General features: G+C 39.2%; 1 protein-coding gene across 1 annotated transcript in view; it reads left to right on the forward strand.

Moving 5' to 3' along the window:
• stpg2 (sperm-tail PG-rich repeat containing 2) overlaps positions 1–20,578 on the forward strand; it is a 55,987-nt gene that overhangs the window by 1,389 nt on the left and 34,020 nt on the right. The window contains exons 3-10 of the mRNA XM_028578212.1: positions 230–397; positions 3,115–3,282; positions 7,369–7,484; positions 8,400–8,511; positions 12,090–12,197; positions 17,394–17,553; positions 19,099–19,262; positions 19,499–19,582. Of these exons, the coding sequence (XP_028434013.1) occupies positions 230–397; positions 3,115–3,282; positions 7,369–7,484; positions 8,400–8,511; positions 12,090–12,197; positions 17,394–17,553; positions 19,099–19,262; positions 19,499–19,582 (1,080 nt within the window). The remainder of the gene's footprint in view (positions 1–229; positions 398–3,114; positions 3,283–7,368; positions 7,485–8,399; positions 8,512–12,089; positions 12,198–17,393; positions 17,554–19,098; positions 19,263–19,498; positions 19,583–20,578) is intronic.

Here is a 20,578-nt window from a genome sequence, read left to right on the forward strand (position 1 = left end):
AAGTACGTAGGAACGTACACAACAAATTAATAAACATGGAGTACTTTTTGTTTTTTTCTGTTAAAATATCTAAAACTATTAATTTAGGAAGGCAGGAGATGAAGCTCATAATACTGGATGACTGGAGAATTTTTTGAGGAAAATGTACGGTTAAGTAAATCTTTGTTCATCGCAATCTCATTCTCTGTGTGTGTCTGCTGGTCTCCCTGTTGAACCCATGTCTCTTCAGCTAAACATCCATGGTGGACGCAGTCTTCAGAACCGCTCCAAGCGTTTTGAGGAGGTAGTGTCAAAGGTTCCGGGCCCCGGGGCCTACAACGTGCTGCCTGCCTCGGGAAACACACTCAAGGCCGTGACGGCTAAAGCAGGACAGGCTGAGAAGCTTGGCAGGAAAGTGGTAGGCATATGGGTACATTTATTTGGGCAAAGTAAATGAGCAGTCAGTTTACAGGAAATCTTTTATTATAGATTTTCTCCTCCCTCCAGTTTATTATGTTTTTAATCTACAGTAGGTTGGCTTTCATACAGTACATATCCTTTGTATGTATAAGGAATATATGTGGCTTTTTACTTTTGTACTGTTAGTTTACATATCTCTATTTTTAACAATCAAATGCTTTTGTCCTGTGTATTAACATATTTATTATTGCACTTTATATTAACACACTGCTTTATTTTAATAAAATGTAAAACACCAAAGAAAAGATATGAATAATAGTGCCTTCTCCAAAAGTGGTGACTGCCAATACAGTAGCTTGCCAATGCCTTAGCCCTTATCTTTGGCAGTTTTGCCATTTGCAGACCGCTCAACACCATCAACCGGAAATAGAGTTTGCTAGTTTTTCTAGACATTTTTCAAAACAGTTGCTTTTCTATTGTTCTTTTAAATTGAACACCACCTGGTGTATTTGCTGTAACATTTGATAACTTATCACATTCAGTAAGGCATACTTGAACGGCATGCAAAACAAAGGAAAGATTAGATAGACTATGACATCTTTTGTTTGTAATAAATCAGACACTCTATCACATCTTACAATGTATAAAGCAGGGGTGTCAAACATACAGCTCGTGGGCCAGAACTGGCCGGCCAAAGGGTCCAATCAGGCCCACTGGATCACTTTGTAAAGTGTGAAAATTGTGAGAAGTAATTAATTCCATTTCCAAATTTACCACTTTAATCTCTGTGAATATCCAAGTTCTCTTTCCGTACATTTACGACTTCAGTCTTAGAAATTCAGAGTTTTTTTTTCGGAATATTACCCCTCTCTCCTGGGTCCGTAACATTAATATTTTTCCTACAATGGCCTTAGAACACTGTCGTAGCAGAAGCAACTTGCGTTTGCCAACATCAAGCTGACAAGAAACTCTGTGGCAGATAAAGTTTCTGATCTTTCTGGATTGTTTTACTGGTCCGGCCCACTTGAGATCCAATTAGGGGCGGTGGCCCATGTATTTAAAGTAGTTTGACACCCCTGATGTAAAGCCTCTAACGTGTGTAGCAGTCATTTTTTAATATACAACAGAGGCTCAGTAACAACTTCACAATCATGATGGAGATATTGATGACCAAAATATAAAGACACCAGACCGAGAGAGTCTTGTAGGAAACTGTTATTTTATTGTACTGTTTAAGTGATGATTATCTCTGTCTTGAATATGGAAATGTGAGAAGGAAGAAGAGCTAGATTTCTGACATATATAGTTTTTTCTTTAAACCACTTAAACAGTGTAACAAAAGTCTTATTAGGTCAAATTAGGGCTGTACCGAATACCAGTTTTTAATCTTCGAAGCTTCGGTGCTTCGGTGCTTTTCAACAGCGAATATTCGAAGCTTCGGTGGCGGCCGCAGCAGCGGGGGAAACCAACATTTCCAAACCGCACCTGAAGGCAGCTTTTTTTCACGGTAAAAGAGACAAACGAGATGAAGCAACTGCTTTGTTGTTGCAGGACACAGTCCCCTTGTTTCTACAGTAGGCTACGTTTTTACTGTTCGTCATTAACGAACTTGTCTTCGGCATTTTTGTCTTCTTTTCGCTGAATCGTCACGGTAATGACGTTCAACTCATGGGCGTTTTAACTGGGGCATGTGACGTGACGTCCCAGTAAAATCTCAAAGTCTCCTATATTTCACAGTAGATTAATTTAGATTGATAATAACGGGTAAAAAGGATAATACATTTTGTTTCTATTATTTTATTTTCCACAATGTCAAAGCAACGCAGCTTAACCCAAAATACAAGCTCAGGCATGCACTTCTGTCCATGCAAACTGCGCTGTTCTGCGCTCTAGCCAGAGAATACTCCCGTTGCAGGAACACTTTAGTAGTCCAAGAAGAAGCAAATATATTTATTAAGTATAACGAGGTTGGGTTGTCCATCCTATTAAAATGGCTAGGCTATATACGAAAATTGTAAAAGAGAGTATTATATTTTGAACATATTCAAGTGTGAATGAGAACCGTTTGGAGGGGGATGCCAGGTTGTGCAAAAAAAACAAAAAACAAATATTTCAATTTCAAATTTTCAAATCGAATACCAACCCACCGAACGAATATTTGAATATTCGGGTCCAGCCCTAGGTCAAATATGCCATTTTTTTGTATAATATCCTCAGTAGCAGTAACAGTGGAAAAGTCAGACCTCATTCTGTCCAGAGACAGTCGGACTAAAGACAACAGTGTGTCCATTACACCTCTGTTCTTTGTAAGCCCCTGAAACTTTGCTCATCCTTTTGTGTTTGGTGTCCAAACACAACAAGGTTTTGGCAAGCACTCCTGACCAACCATGAAAGTTATGCTAGCACACACGTGCACCCACGCCTTCCAGCTGTAGAAAGTTGGAATAGCTTTCATGCATTTTGACTGAGATGGCCTTCATTGTTGGTTCACTCAGCAGATATTGTTGCCGCTCCTACACTTCTGTCTTTCCTTATTTCTTCCTCCCTTTCCATTTTACTTGTTTGTTTCTTATCTTCTGCCTACCCACGCTCCTTCTGTCCCTCCCTCAGTCTCACACTTTATTGGCCCCAGGCAGTGCTCAGCTACTCTCCATCACAAACCCTGACCTCTCTCTCTGCTCTCCCTGGCTTTTACTGCTTTTTCTCTCTTCACAGAGGCTGCAGGCTAAAAGTCTCCAAGTTGTTCGTCAGTCAGATATCCCATCCATTCCTTCCCCGGGACAGGCCTATGGCTATGAGGAGGACGCCGTGGGCGTGCTCCTCAAGCAGCCACCCCATCCCACGGACACAACCTTGGGTCCAGCCTTCTACAATCCACTGCTGGTAAGGACACACACACACACACACACACACACACACACACACACACACACACACACACACACACACACACACACACACACACACACACACACACACACACACACATCCATCAGAGAATGTGAGGTGTGCTTTCATTAGTCTGTAGGAGTGTGTCTGAGTGTACTTACTCTGCCCGCGAGGCGAGGTCCATTAGTGCTAGGCAGATGTAAGGCACTGCTGAACCCCCACCCCTCCCTATTCAGTCGGCCCAAAACCCATTTCCATAGCTAATGAATGGAGCTCTACTTTAAAAAAGCCGCAGCGCACCAATGCTCATCCATTTTGCATGCCAACAAAGAGAGCCATTAGTAATTATTCTTCAAGCTATATTACAATATTCACTTAAAATAATGCACACGCCTGCTGGTGTGGCTCTCAATTAAGTCATTTTTCATCTGTTAATGACCAGAGGAAGTCAACAGCGTCCTTGAGTGTTGGCCGAGGTTGTGTCAACACACCGGCGCAGGCACAGAGGCGTGCTGTGATTTAGGGCTATCAGCAGTGCATCCATCCTCAGCTCTTTTTTTTTCTTCTTCTGTTGCTCTCCCTTTGAAAGTTCAACCTCCGTGTCTGTCTGTCTTCCTCCCTCTGTCTCTCCATCTGACACGCTCATTTCTTTAAACTCAAACACTTCCCCCGCCCCGTGCTCCGACTAAGTTGGAGTGTGGAGAGATGGAATTAAGTGGTTGTATGAGGACGTTACTTCAAAGTAACCGGGGCAACTTTTCAATGATAAGACATGAGATAGAAATGAAAAGAGCAAAACTTTGTTTTCTGTCTGAATGTTATTGAGAGGTGAGTGGTTTTATCCGCTGACCCTAAACTTATGGTTCATGGCTGTATTGACAGAACAATTACTTTACTGCATTGACTGATACACAGAATTAGATATGTACTAATATGCTGGAGTAGTGAGTAGTTATTGGCCGATATGAGTTTATCACAGATTTTGGCAGGCATATATTATGACTAAAAAGTTACTGTGCATAATAGTGCAGTAAAAAGCTCATCACCATGAGGTATTTTGTTAGTTCAGACTGTGTAGTGATTTGTCAGATTATCATTACACAGTTGGCCAGATGGTGATATGGAGCACAGGCTGTGTTACTACTGTAGGAGACAGAGCACCCAAATCAGTTTAGAAAGGGAAACTTTAAAAAAATAAACATTTGCAGCAGTTTTTAACTGGCCAATCAATGAATGAGCTGCATCCATGAGTGGGAACATAGCAATGGTCCCCACACCAAAATCTGTTGTGGGATTTATGCTTTTGTTACCAGCAACTTTCTTTTTTTGGGGGGCTTTTCCACCTTTAATTTTGACAGGACAGCTAGGTCAGAGAGAGGGGGAAGACATGCAGGAAATCATCACAGGTCGGATTCGATCCCTGGACCTCTGCGTTGAGGCATAAACCTCTCAGTACACGTGCGCCTGCTCTACCCACTGAGCCACACCAGCAGCTTTCTGCTGTGCTCAACATGTCGAGTGTTCTCGTTTGATATGATGGCAACAAGCGTATAGGACTGCTGTAAATCCTTCTTTTCAATGTTACAATGTCACTGTTTTGTGAGGCTGGGGTTTGCATTGATAAGGAGAGAAAAGTTAACATTTTAAGCGTTACTTGTTGATTAGAAAATATCATATCCGAATGATAATATGTATGCTAGAACTGAAATAATGTTGACTTTCAATTTAATTTTCTAGGGGGTACAGATGGTTAACAGATTAAAGGAAAAACCAGCATAAAGTATTTTAGTCAGATGTGGGTCCACCATAAGCTGCCAGAACAGCGATATACTCATTTGTATAGATTCTGCAAATCTCTGAAATCTACTGGAGGGATGAACACAATTCTAAAATATATTTCCCCATTTAGTGTTTTTTTTTTGAAGAGTCTATAAAAATAATGCATTTATTGTTTGTCTGTAAATACCCTACCCCAGAAATCAAGTATTGGTCAGTTTCTACACACACACAATCCGGATGTGGCTTGAAATATGGACAAGATTGTCCTCTTAATAGAATTTGAATTAGATTCAAACCCATGCTGTGTTGTGAGTGTGTTTGTAGAAAGCTCACCAACAATTTCAGCCTGCGGGATCCTGCACACGCACACACAATCGTAATGACAAAAATGATTCTCATTTAAATGAGATAAATAAATAGCCTGGCATTCCATTGTATTAAAGCTGAATGAATATGTTTATCCCCACTTGCTGTGTTTTTATTTAGCTTTTTAAAAGCTCTCCTTGACACAAATGGGCAATCTGTGCCTCTGAACTCAATGCCAGCTGTGATACCACCATAGTGCTTGTATGTGTCTGTAGAACAGTTATGTTTTTCTTTTTAACTATAAGCATTTGAACATTCTTGTTTTCTATCTCCCTTCCTCAAAACTAGATTGGTAGATCACAGGGGACAGAACTTCAGATCTCGTCCTCCAGTCACTGTTGAAGTTGAGATAAGGAGACAGGCACCCCATGGCGTTAAAAACTTTTTGAGACTCCCTGCCAATCCTCCCATAACCTGCCTCACAGTATAGACACAGTTGGGTCAAGGGCCGATCTGGAATCTTGCTCCTTATTTCTCTGATTTGCCTGCCCAGAGAATTTGGCCCACCCATGAGAGAGAGACATCATGGCTTTCAAACGAGCAAAGTGGCAGTTGGTCAAGGCCACACCCCCAGGGGGAAATTATTAAATTATTATTATATATATTCTAATTATTACTACAGACACAGAAATGGCACATACTAAGGAATGCTCATTGTGGGACTGGCTCTAGTGGCTGTAATTCTGCACCAAGGCTGAATTTCGGGAAAGAGACTTCACATACAGTTTTATGGGACCACTAAGTTCTATATAAAAGCATCCACAGAGCATCATGTCATGGGACCTTTAACTTTTAATAGACTGGATATTTATTGCAGATATCCATAATTCAACTCTTCCTTGTCAAAAAGAACAATTCAGATATCCACAATGACATTCTTCCTATCTACAATTGTCATTTCAGATATCCACAACGTCATTCTTACTAGTACAAATGACGTCACGTTTCCCATTCATGTGTATGGGGCTTTCAATTTCAGATATCCACAACGTCATTCTTCCTATCCAGAATGAACGTTCCAGATATCTGCAATAGAATTATTACTAGGAATAACTCCCATTTTAGATATCTACAATACAATTGTTACTAGTCAAAACTAAAGTGAGCCATTTTGGCATTCATTATTATCTTTTTGCTTAATCTATTCGGTGACGTGTTTATTACAGGTCATGGACAGACACACATCAAACATTGCGTCAGTTACTATTTCAGATGTATAAAATTGCATTCTGGATGGGAAGCATTACTATTATAGATATCCACAATTTTAATTTTTCTAGTAAAATTGCAGTTGTACATATCCGGAATGACATTTTTACTAGTCAGAATGTATTTTGGATAGTCAAAATTACAATATGGATATCTGGAATGTTTGTTTCATTTTGGATAGCTGACATTAGAGTTTTGACTAGTAACATTTGTATTGTAGATATCTAAAATGGGAGTTATTCCTAGTAATAATTCTATTGCAGATATCTGGAATGTTCATTCTGGATAGGAAAAATGTCATTGTGGATATCTAAATTGTTCTTTTTGACTAGGAAAAGTTGAATTATGGATATCTGCAATACATATCCAGTTGAGCTATTTAATGTTTAAACAGCCAATTAAAATTTTAAAACGATTTTTAGAATAGCTATCTTTTATTCAGTTTTGACCAGTACAATCAAAGTTGTAGATATCTTGAAATACAATTTCTACTAGTAAACATGTTATTGTGGAGTTCTTTAATTACCATTCTAACTAGTGAGAATACAGTTTTATCCAGTAGAAATGCTATTATGGATATCTAAAATGTAATTACAGATGGGAATGTGGTTTTATTAAATGTCAAAACTGCTTGCCTTATCTGGCCAATCCTTTCTTTCATCCAATCCACCCCCTCTCTCTTGGTGTCTGTCCGTTCTCTCTCTCTTCCTCGTTCTCTTCCTGTAGTCCGAGGAGAGTTCTGCACAGAAGTATAAAGGAGTCCACTTTGGCAAGATGACAGGGAAGAGAGGTCAGGTGATGGTGGAGGAGGGACCGGGTCCAGGACAATATTACCCTGAGATGTAAGTATTACATGTCATGGTACGAGTATTTAGCATCACTGGCATATGAAAATCAATGCTGATTATCGTAACAGAGGCCTAGCAACATGTTAAAGCAATAGTTTGACATTGTGTTAAATACACTTTTTCTTTGCAGAGAATAAGATAAGAAGATGGTTGGTATTTTAGTTCACTTTAGAAAATGCTAAAGTTAGCAATACTTTAGGAACGTCGTAGCATAATTTGTGATTCGGAGATAGTGAGAATTGAACTTCAAAAATTCACATTTTGAATCATGGATAGAGTGCCAAAAGGTTAGATTAGTTCACTACTCTTGAGCTCGTACGGAGATGTGTGTTCAACAGAGAAACTGTTCCACCAAAGGGAAATATTGCTTTGATCCTACAGCCAGGGCATTATGTTTGACATTTCTCACATAGTGTTTCTATTGATGACCACCGAGGATGGGTCTTACTAAGCACTTCTGCATTGGTGGGCACACCCAGCTCAGCTATGCATAAAGCAATTGACTAAGTAATAGAAGAGAAAGTGTACATGTGAGCAATCACACTGTACACACATAGGTGTAGACAGAGGTTTACACACTCACACAAAAATGTCTGTGATTTGCATGTGATTATTGGAATCATTTAAAAATGATTAAAAATATATATTTCCTCCTGTTACAGTTGTTTCAGTCCTATTTCTTTTCTCCCCTCCTTCTCTAGTTATTAATTCTCTCTCCCATCCTACTTTGCTTTGTCTATCTCTTCCTATTTACTTTTCCATTACACACCTCTCATCCCATTCCATTCAATATATTGTATCTCCCCATTTCTCCTACACAGAACACTTCTCCCTCGCTTTATTTCTTATCTCTTCTATTTGTTTGTCTGTGTCTTCTATTGTCATTGTCTTGGTCTCTGTCTGTCTCAGAAACCTAGAAATGCACTATGAGAATGTGAACCTTCAAAAGGAGCAGAAAGGCAGAGCTGAGCTTATCATCCCTCGCTACCACGAGCTGGTACCCAGGCAAGAGGAAAAGAAGGCGAGTATGTCTTTGTGTCCATGTGGTGCTATAATTGCTAAGATTAGATGAATGAGAAGAGTAAGAGATAAAAGCTTTAAAGGACTGGGATCAACATTAAGCTCTGTCCCTGTAGAGGACACAGTCCTTTAAAAGTGGGCTTATGTAACTTACTGAACAATGGCCACTGTGACCACAACTGATAATTAAAGCAGCATTATTGGATTTTTTATTGCGCTTGTGGGCAGTGCAACAAGCTGTAAGCACAACATTGACATATTATCACCTTTTTAAAGTTGATATGGCGAACGTGTTAGCAAAGGGTTCCTTTTTTTTAAACAGCAACACAAGCATTCACTTGGAGTCAGGTTTCTGGTCACCTGATGAATGTAAGTCCAATATTCACATTGCTTATTGCTCTAACCCTGAGGTTTGAACAAATTATGTCTATTTTAGCATATTATGTAAAGTAGTTAAAATCACAGTAAACACACATAGTTAAATTCTGATGATTTGACAGGTTTCAGGAGTATTTTAATGCTTAAGAAGACATTTATCTTTGGCAGTTAAACAGCTTGTCCTCCTCCTTCACTGCACTTTGATTTAGATAAATTCTTAACACAATAGGATTTGAAAACTGCAGATTGAGAATGAGTCATGATAGAGCACGGTGATTTACAGTGAGAACTGAGTCAAGGTAAGTACTTTGGATTTATTCTTGATTTATTCAAGTACAGTCGATTAAAGAGGAAATGATTCCTAGCTCACCCAGTAGAGTGTGCGCCCCATGTGGGCTGAGTCGTTGGCAGCGGCCTGGGTTTTAATCCGACCCACAGCCCTTTGCTGCATTTCGTCCCCCTGCTCTTTCTCCCCTTTCCTGTCTAAGCTAACCTGTCAATTAAAGGCCATAAAAGCCCAATCTTAAATCTTAAAAAAAGAGGAAATGATTCAACCCCTCCTCCCTCTCCCTCTTTATAATTCATCAGTTGATCTGTTCACCCATAGAGGGCAGTAGAACATAACATTTGATCACAGACTGGCAACCACACACACATGCAAACACACACAAACTTCCAACCACACACACATGCAAACACACACACTGACTTCCAACCACACACACACGCAAACACACACTGATACATTGGAGCCTGTTGAGTGGAGGGAAGTTACTCACCTGCATATGAACTTAAGTGTGCTGACAGAGTTATGTTTTGTGATGCCTTATTTCTACTGTCGGTGAGGTAAAGTGGGTAAGGCAGAGTAAAAAAAACCTGGGACTGGATTTGTGGAGAGATATGTGACCGTATCCTTTCTGTTAAGGACTCGCACCTACGTCTTTCTCTTTTCTTGTCCTCTCTCCTTGAACATTTTGCTCTGCTGCCTCTCAACTCTTTTAGGTTTTAGTTTATGTAATCATGCATAGTTCATTATACACAACTTTGTATTGCATTTGTTCTACCTCTATTTGAATATATATATATATATATATATATATACATATATATATATATATATATTTTGATATATATATATATGTGTCTATTAATATTACTAAAAATGTTTTCTAACATACTATAAATTATCCTGTGACTTTGAATCAACAACTTTGCCTTCTGTGTATGCTTTATGTGTGCACCATGCTGAATTTGGACCCCCTACCATGATTGCTGCACCTCCATCCGTCATCATTAGTATCTGACACCTCAACTCACACGTACTCCTACACACACACACACACACACACACACACACACACACATATACACTGACCAGATGGGTCATTACCCACAGTGGGGAGAATCAGGACAAACACCTTTTACTTCCTAGAGCTCAGCAGACTGTCTGCCTCTTATGGCTTGGGGCTGCTGGTGTCCCATAGAGTTTAATAGTCTGTGTGTAGGATTTCCCCATTAAATAGGCATTCTGACATGGCAAGGGCAATGACTGAGCACACCACTTTAACAAACCATTATCGTGTATATCCCTGCAAACAAAAGCAAAACAGATGGAGTTATACCAATGTAATGCCTGATATTACCGTGTAAATATAAAGTTCACTGTCGGTTCATCTTAAAATTATTTGTGAATTCCATGTTAACGTTATAATGGATGATGATGTTATGTTGGCAGCACTTGTTATTTTTAGAAACTGGAAAGCAGTGTTTCTCCCATGGGAAGAAAATAAATAAATAAATCTATAACAACACTGCATCTGGTATTATCTACCTTTAGACTGAGCAAACAACTGAGACAGACTGTATACCTTCAGTTAAATGTATTATAATGATACTGTATTTGGATGGGCTTAAATAAGGGTCCTTACACTTTCTTATTTTTTTTTAAATTCATCATCTTGCAAGGTCAAAATTGTATTGAACCTTATCCTAATTTGAGCCCGTATATTGGTGCCTTGCAGTGATGGAGTGTATGGAGATTTACTCATGTATCCTCATGGCTGATGAAAATAAAAAAATAGCGAACCTGTTCAGGAATTTCTTTCTGCATCCAAGAGTTGTGTTAAGAGGAGAGTCCCAATAATTTTCTAGTCAAATGCCACAGAGTAAAACTGTAACACATGATTTTATTACATTAATGGCAGAGACAAGGTGTACCAAGCGTGTCACAAAGAAATACTTACAAAAACTTAAATGTCTTTGACTCCGAGCAGGTCTGACGCAGAGCTGAAAATGATCGAAACAAGTAGTATTGCTCTCTTCGTCTTTATTCCAAAAAAACTATACATTTCACCTTAAGAAAAGCATTCTCAGTGGCAGTTTTACTGTACATTAGCATACTGTATGTCTGTATGTGACATTTCAGATTCTGAGGACAAGAAACTTGTTTCTGGCAAGCAGACATTGTAGTCAATGTTCATGAATAAAGATTGAGCTGTCCTAAGGCATGGGGAAGACATATTGTGCTGATATTCTCCACTGTTCCCTCTCAAGATTCGGGTATAACTGCTTACAATCTCCACAGAAATCCATGCTGTTTTCCTGCCGACCTTGTTAACCTACCTCTGGCTCAGCAACCTTTGAGTTTACTACAAATACAAAAATCTCCTGGCTCTGCACTAGAGAATGTGTGTGCGTGCGTGCGTGTGTGTCCTTACCTCTCACTGACTGTCAGCATCTCTGTGCGTGTGAGGTCTGGTCTTGTTAGCTGGTTTGCTAGTTAGAGTAATTACTGCCCTGAAATCTTGCAGTAGTCTTGAGTTGGCAGATGACATGATGTTTCCTATGACTATGATAAGCGCAAACATGCACACATGTTTTGTTCCTCTTCCAGTCTCTTTTATAAACTGCACTTTTCCCTGTGAGTTTTCACAAGTTGCTCACTCATCTGGCATTGCTTAATTTTTCTCTGCTGTGTCTTTCATTTAGGTAATCTTCATCTTTCCCTTCACTGTGTGCCCTTCATTTACCTCAGAAACAGAGAGATTTCCTTTTCCTTTTTCTCTGTCTCTTTCACTTGCTCCTGCTCTCTCCTTATCTTCAAATTGCCACAGCTACATCAAAAATGATATTACCGAAGAACTTGACTACAAATATCACCTTGTACTTACTGTACATTCCTTGCTTTCTGCTTCCCATCAGGGAGTTCCTGGACCGGACCACTACCACATCAGAAGTCAGTTTGAGAAGCCTGCGAAGTCCAGTGGTAACCCGCCGAAGGTCACTTGTCCCTTCCTCTCTCAGGCTGAGGTACAATGCAAATAGAACTAGATATGGCTCACAGTGAAGCCATTAGGTGCTCTCTGTGTCGGCCTGCACGTGCATTTTCAGGTGAATCGGGTTGTACTGTATGGAGCAGGTTCTTTCTCAAGCAACTTTAGCACTGCTTTTGTCCACAAGGATCGATTTCTTTTTTGTGTGTTTTTGCTTTCAGCTTCCTATTGCGTTGATTGTAATGTCTGCATGCAACCAGCAGTATATGACTGCAGAACTACAGTGATTTCTTTTTCAGGAAGTATGAGACCAGTTACTTTTGTCTGTAAGTTGTAGTTAAATGAAATCATATATATAAACAAAGATAACCTTGTGTAAATATTAGCATTTATTTAAAGTTAAGTTGTGTGGACACTTACTCTAAGACATCACTGTACATTTTTAACCTTGTACGTTTTGTTAACCTACGCTACACATTTTAATTGGCCTTTCTGCATGACATGCATGCTCACACTGAACGTAAGCACAGAACCACTGGTTGATTGACAAGGGGGGACAATTCATTTCATTTATTCATTTAAAACTGGCTTAAACTGTACCGTGTCTGCCCGGCTTAAGTTCTCATTACTGATTGAAAAGTAAACCCCTTATACTGGAGCTTATGTGGCTATTGTGGTTACTTGACAAATGAAAATCCAATATCCACTCTCCTTTTAGTTTTGTTTTGGTTTCCACAATCTCCTTGAAATATCTGGCTTTTTAGTTTCTAAATGCTCCACTATGTTTATTAGTCGCTAATTTTGTTTGTCTGCCCTTTGGTGCTTAATACTTATACTGTCTGTAACAAGTAGCTTTGTAACTTCATGAAGCTACGTATAGCTACCCATAACACTAATTCAACATCTTTAGCTTTTAGCATTTGCTGTAATAATACAGATCAGGCTTCATTCTGGGATGGAGTAATCATGCACCAATATTGCTTTAACTGGCTAAGAGAACAAATGTAGATCCATAGATTTTGTGGTATTGCTCAACACAATGCACTATACACAGATAAAATAATCACACTATATTGAAAAGAAATAATCTATGGGAGGCAAATATATTCAATATACAATTTCTCAAAAGAAGACTTGATTTTAATATGGAATATTTAAGATTAAGTTACAGTTCCAAGACATTGAGCTGGGCTTTGCTTGTTTAATTGATGTGCTGGGAGTGGAGGGTTTCTTCAGATGAGGGTGAAGATGAGTTTATTAAGAGGCTCAGAGGAGCAGAGATGAAGGATGTGAAAATGTGTAGTTTTGCGTCTCAGGAATAGCTGAACTCCTCTGTGGCACTGCCCCATTACCCCACAGATTCACTCCTGTGAAACTCTCCTACTGACGTTTTAATTATCACTCTGACACACACGCACAGTGTGACGTGTAGGCTCACAATTCAGACATACACATGTGCGAATTTCATTTGCAGACATAGACACAACGGACAAGTTTGCAAGTACTACTGACAGGCATGCAAATTAACACACCTATATGTTTCATGTACTTACACTTCTACATACGAGCACACACGCATCCACGCACGCACGCACGCACGCACACACACACGCATGCACGCACGCATGCCCGCACACACACACACACACAAGACTGAAACATCATCAACAACTGATGCAAGATTCTTGGGTTCATTTGATCTGTGTGTTTGCGTGTGTGTGTGTGTGTGTGTGTGTGTGTGTATGCGTGTGTCATAGTTTCCTCTGACCTAATTTCCCTGGCCACATGCTGTGTTCGTGCGTCGACCCTGTGAAGTCGTCACTGACACCCACTGAGGAAATCTGTGAGTGTGTGTGCACGTGTCACATGTCATCTCACATGCAGAACTAAGAGCGACAGTTTTCTTAGATCTTTGTCTCCCCGTGAGTCCGGCTCCATCTGACACTGTTACCCTGCGGACGGATGGAGAGGAAAACGAGGGAAGGAGGGGATGAAGGGAGGGAGGGGAAGATAAGAGGAACAGCTGCTATCTTCCAGCTCTCGCCTCTTACTCCACCCTTTGACTTCCCAATTTCCTAATATCAAAGCATCAATCCAACACTTTTTTGAACACATGCCTTTTTCTCGACTCTCCTTGCCCTTGCTCCCCCACTCCTTTCCCTTTTGTTCCCTTAAACTAAAAGCTTAGTTTTTTATTTGCTGTGAATTGTAATTTTAATTTTTATATATTTAGTGACAACACTGATTGATCAGTGTTGTGGATGAAATCTAAGCCCATTCAGCCTTAAACCAATTCAAAATCATGAGACACTGAATCCTTAACAACAACAGCAAAATGATTATTATATATTATATTATACATAAGATCCAAAATGATGCAATTGAAGGAATCACTCATTGTTACAAAGTGTATAGAACCAAAGGTGTGTTTCTTTTCCTGTGTGTTTCTTTCTCAACCCCGTGGTATGCATCTTTGCCTTTTTTTGTGTAGCCCAGGGTGGATTGATGTCTTTGCATTATCTTTATATGCTGTCGTACTGCCTTTAAAATTTTCTTCATGCTCAGCCTAAACTCATCTTAACCGTGAAATTGTGGTTTTGCTTGGTGCCAGAGGGGCATGTGGGCACTTGCACTACCTCTGTTGTTCCATCCCTCGGTGGCGTCATTAGTCCCCATTTACAGATGTTAAGTTCTATCGCTGAGGTACCCACAGAAGCACCTTGCATGGACAACACGTTAGCTCTCAGCATAATTATAAGTATTCCTTTGGCATTTCCTTGTCATACTGTATGTGAAATACTAACAAAGCGCAGTCACTAAGTTCGAGAGAGAAAAAAATTGCCCATGAATAAGACCTTATCAAAGCCAGTAGGGCAGCGTTGTGGATTGACAGATGGCCACAAACCCAGCTCTACAACCCACTTTGAATGAACACAGTTTGTTTTGGCCTTGAAACAACATGTCTTATAACTCCCTCTCCCCTTCTTTCTTCTCTTCAAATACTCACTTCATTTCTAAGTCAAACACTTCCTCTCTCAGTCATGTTCTTCTCGTCTCTCCCTTTACTCCCCAGCTGCACCTCTTTACTTGTTCTTCTCTTCCTCTCATTTCTCCTTTTCGACTAAAAGCTCAATAATTCAACTGTGCAATCCTAACACCATTTTCATTACCCCACAACTAATGTTCCATAGGCTGCATCTGGTTTAAATGGAAAGTGCAAATCAATGATTGGCATGTTTCCAAAAAATGGGTTAAATTTAAGAACATTCCTATAGTTTGAATGGCATCTGAAGTGACTCAGGGTGTGTGTGTGTGTGTGTGTGTGTGTGTGTGTGTGTGTGTGTGTGTGTGTGTGTGTGTTTGTTTGTTTGTGTGTGTGTGTGTGTGTGTGTGTGTGTGTGTGTGTGTGTGTGTGTGTGTGTGGGGGGGGCATGTTTTTGATGTTGGTATTTGAAGTCATCAAGTTCTGTTTATTCCAGCTGAATGGTTCAGTTTGCGAGATGCTGAAGATACATTTTGAGTTACATTGAAACACAGTTCACCTTCAGTAATTTTGACTGAAAAGGCAACTTATCTGCTTCGGCCCCATGATTGCCTGTGTTGTTATAATAGGCAATTAGATGAACACATTTATACCTGGGACGTGATGCTGGCAAGCAGTTGCAGCGCTGAATCAGCTCTGATATCAGCAAAACAGTCAAAGAACATTACATACCTGATTGTGTGCATCATTGTTTTTGAGTTGGATATGCTGTTTACCCCCATCTCATTTTTTCTCTCCTCATCTTATCACTTTGTTCTGACTGTATTCATTTGACTCTCTTTTCTCTCATGCATGCAGTATGGCTCTATGGATGGCAATGTCAATCTGTCTGTCTTTTTGCTCCAGACTGAAATATCAAAGAATTATGAACCCAGACTTTTCAAAACATAGTATCAGGTGTGTGTGTAGCCAAAATCAACAGTCCCATACATGTCACCTTTTGCACATGCAATAAATTGATTCTTTTTATATCTTACGAGCCTCAAAGTGAATCAATGTCAAGCAGAATCTGAGAGCAATAGTGAGCAATAATCCTTCAGTAATTAGGCTACATAGCCCAACAAAAACATTTTGTTAAACATAAATAAAATGTTAATGTAAAAGTCATTACAAAAGCTAAAATATTAATATATTTTCCTTGGAGTTAACACTGCTTTTTTCAACTTCAAATTTTTGTCAATCCACTGTGCTGTGAGGCTAAACATACTCACACAAGCCAGTAGCTCATGAATATGTGTGGCCACGACTTTGTAGATTTCAGGGAGACCGAAGTTAGCAAAATGACAACGACTGGGCTGCATGTTGGCCTGGTCATCTAATGCGATGAACTCCATCACCTTGTTAGTAATCCCTTTAGCTGTGGTGCTGTCTGTGGGGAATTTTCTCCCTTTCTTAAATGCTGTGGTTATAATTGAATGAGTCTTGCTGGTGGCAGTTTATGTCACTGCTCTTTATCCAACAGGGTGTAATACTCCCAACACGGCCGACATTTACTTTGAATGTAAACAAACCACACGTGCGCACGGCACCCTTTGACCTCTTATCATACATCATGCCAGCGTTGTGTCCAGTCAGTGGCTTCTTCTCTGAATCAGCAGCAGCATATGCTGGCGGACTGTGTTGTCTGAGTCCGACTGCAAAAAAACAACATATAAAAATCGGCCACTGCCATCAGTGAATGCCATCATAATTGCCAAACGGCCGATGGCAGTCAACAAGGCGAACATTGGCCGATCCCAATGTTCAGCCAATAAATCGGTGCATCCCTACTAAGGACACACACTTAAAAACATGTCCCCTTCCATCCTTCATCATTTTGCTTTCTGGTGTGTAATGAGCAGTAAAACGCCACAAGGCTGATAGTGTGATTATAGATTAGTCTTGTCTACATGTGGGCTGTGGGCAGTTAGGCTGTATTTGGTCAGGTTCTGTCTCTGCTTGGTATCAATAACTGAGATGTTGATTCTTTGTTCCTGTGGATAAAGCATCTAATCACAACTGGATTTGTTTTGGTGTTCCAGATGGGCACTGGTTAGAGAAAATAAATGGAATATTTATAATTTTAAAACAGTGCTGATCTTAGTTTCATCAATAGAAAGTGCTATTCATCATTAAATTGTACAATTTCAGTCTTTCAGTGTCTTATTCTAACCTTTATCTCTCTTATTCCCTTTTATCTCCCTCCGTTAGAGGTTTAGTCCTGCGAAAGAAGTGTCGCCCCCTGTTGGTATATATAATGACCCACGGTGTGCCCTGGAGCTGCTGAAGAGGACCACGGGAATGAAGAAAAGCCCATTTGGCATCACCGCTGTGCGTTTCACTCATAACCACAAAAATGGCTCCACACCAGGTCAGTATGTGTGTGGTTGTGTGTGTGCCCATCTCTGTTGTGTTTAATTTGGATGCTGTTCAAAGTGATATTCCTTTTTGATATACGTAGTATATTTTACAGATGCAATCCAGTTTTCTCTTTTACAGGGATCTAGCATTGTTTTTTAAAATATGGTATTTCTTTGCACTGATTTCTTATACATAAATAGATTTCTAAACATGGATCTAGCCCTAAGAGGTAACCTGTCAGACATCATTACAACTTGAGTGTCACCTTATAATTTTCTTGCGGAATCCCATTCTCTTTTTTTCTAACCCATGTTCTTTAAAAGTTCCAATTTTAACTTGGCATGGCCATTATATTCAATCTAACGAGTCATTATTAAGTGTGCTACTTTAACATTTTAAAATGATCTGAAAGAGACCTGACTTCTGCTCTGGTTATTGTGCAGTGTGTGAGTGTGTGTGTGTGATCTTATTGTCCCAATACTGAACCATTTTATAGGTGTAGCATTTGAAATTACAGCGTGGAATTCTAAAATAGGTTTGAAATCATAATCTTTTTTTTAAATATACAGTATACAGCCATTTATAAAAACAATTTCAGACTTTACCACCACACTAACATTTAGATCTGATTTTGTGTTCTTTCCTCAAATGTCTCTAAGTATGATTGAATTTGAAGGCAGTTCATGATTTATCTGGAAAGATTACATTTTAGTGTGAAGTTAAAGTGCAGGTCTGAAGGAGCGTTTTGACGTATATATTGTGGAGCAGGTGAGTCTACACTTGTTTTTTGGCTGATTTTAAGGCCCTTCCTTGTTATGTTATTAGACATTGTACAGAAGGTGTACTTGCATTTTCTTGCTTGTTGTTGTTTCTTGGTACAAATAATTGGTTCTTCATCAATTTCTTACTTTTGTAGAATTTTTGAAATATTTTATATTTAAATCCAATGAAAAAAAATCCAATCCAGTCAGCTTTCACAGTTTCACATTTGCGTTGCCTTGCATGTAGTTGCATTTCTGTGTTTACCTGTGTATTTGTATCATCATGTTTATGAATTCTGATTTGCTTGGGGCTCTAAATTGCTTGTGAGTGGTCAGCCATGGTATTATAAAAATGGAGGATCATTCTTCTGTGCTTTTAAGCATTTTCTTCTCAAGCTGTTGCCAAAGGCTGTTAATGAGACAGCTATTAAAATAGCAGTAACACATGAGTGTCTCCATATGAAATTTGGTGCAGTGCAGGCGTCATTTTCAGTGAAAGCCAACACTACATACACACTGCCAGAACTAAAGACACTAAGCCGAATCTACACCTCCACTACATGTGTCTAATGCCTGCATCTTTACTGTAAGTCTATTTAAATTAATTTGCATAATCATAGAGGTTTAATAATAATAATAATATTAATAATAATAATAATAGGTTTGATGGAAAGTAATCACTCCAGCATGTTGTCTTGGACCATTTTATCTCAGGACAGTGAAAAGAAGGACTATATAAAAACATTCTCTACACAAATACCCACAATAATCCCATCTTCCTGTACTCTGTGTAGGTCCAGGGTCATATAATGTGTTTGAGCATGGTTTAGCCCGGGAGAGTTTTAAAAAGGCAGTTTTAGAGAGAACCAGGAAGGGAGGCTTTGGTTCCACTGCTCAACGCAACTCCTTCTTCCACAACAAGGAATCGATAGAGGCCCCAAGTCCAGGGCAGTATGAGGTAGGAAGATCCATCAATATAATTGCTATTCATTCATTTTTCTGATATTAATTAGGCTGAAATATAAAGCTCTGTTATTCATATCCTCATTGCAACGTGTGTGTGTGTGTGTGTGTGTGTGTGTGTGTGTGTGTGTGTGTGTGTGTGTGTGTGTGTGTGTGTGTGTGTGTGTGTGTGTGTGTGTGTGTGTGTGTGTGTGTGTATACAATGTGTGTGAATGCTGTGTTTTCTTTCAGACAGAAAAGAAGACAGAGGAGTACAAAAAGCAGCACACAGCGGTTTTCAAATCAGCCACAGAACGTCTGGCACCGCTGGCTAAAGTAAGTCTGTTTCCTTCTGTCTCCCAGCATCCCCCGACAGTTGTCTTTGTCTCACTCTCTCTTATCCTCATGCCACGTAAAGCCGTTAAAACCTACTTAACAGAGGAGTCTAAAATGAAGTAAAACAGCATTACATGCCAGTTTTTCCTTTCATAAATTGGCCATCGCAGCGGTAGCATCTGACCCACTATGCCAAGTGTGCTGTTTTCCAGCAGTTGATTTTATTTTGACTTCCTTCCTAATGCTCACTGATACTGAAGACAGAAAACAGGTCACAATTTAGTTTCTTGTTCCTCTGCCATGTTTCTTTCCTGGCTTTTTTTTTTTTTTTTTACTCTCAGACGTATTTACTGATGTAAATATAAACCAAATACTGTATAATATATTAACAGACGTGACTCTTTCCACTTCCAAGTGTTACTTAATTTAGTTGTATTTCTAAATAATTATTGTTATTGTTATTTATGATCAAACTTTTATGAGTATTGCCTGAAGCTAAAACAAAACGAGATCATGCTTTTACATGATTATACGTACATTTTATATACTATAATACGTTGTTATAATACAGTGTTATTGCAAACATACATACATATCACATAATTATATGTTAAATAACAATACATGCAAATCTGAGTATTTCTATAACCACTGGGCATCAATCTTAAGGCAGTGATACACAAGATTGCCTAACAGAGACTCATTTATCTGAACCAAACAGGTTTCAATACATTTAAAAGTTCACTGACTCCTTCAGGGTAACTTTCCATCAGTGACCTGAATATTAACAACATTTGTAAAGGTTAAAAATGAAAGGACAAACGTCAATGATTAAAATGAAATCAGAGGATGTTGTGTTCAAAAGTGGCAATTTGTTTCATGATTTAATTGTAGATTTTTGGGGTTTCAAATGATTTCTATTTAGTTAAATATTATTGAACAATTATAATTCCATATTCTTCAAAGATGATTGGGTGCTCAGTATAAATGTATGAA

This window comes from Perca flavescens, chromosome 5, assembly GCF_004354835.1.
Source record: "Perca flavescens isolate YP-PL-M2 chromosome 5, PFLA_1.0, whole genome shotgun sequence".
Classification (NCBI taxonomy): Eukaryota; Metazoa; Chordata; class Actinopteri; order Perciformes; family Percidae; genus Perca; species Perca flavescens.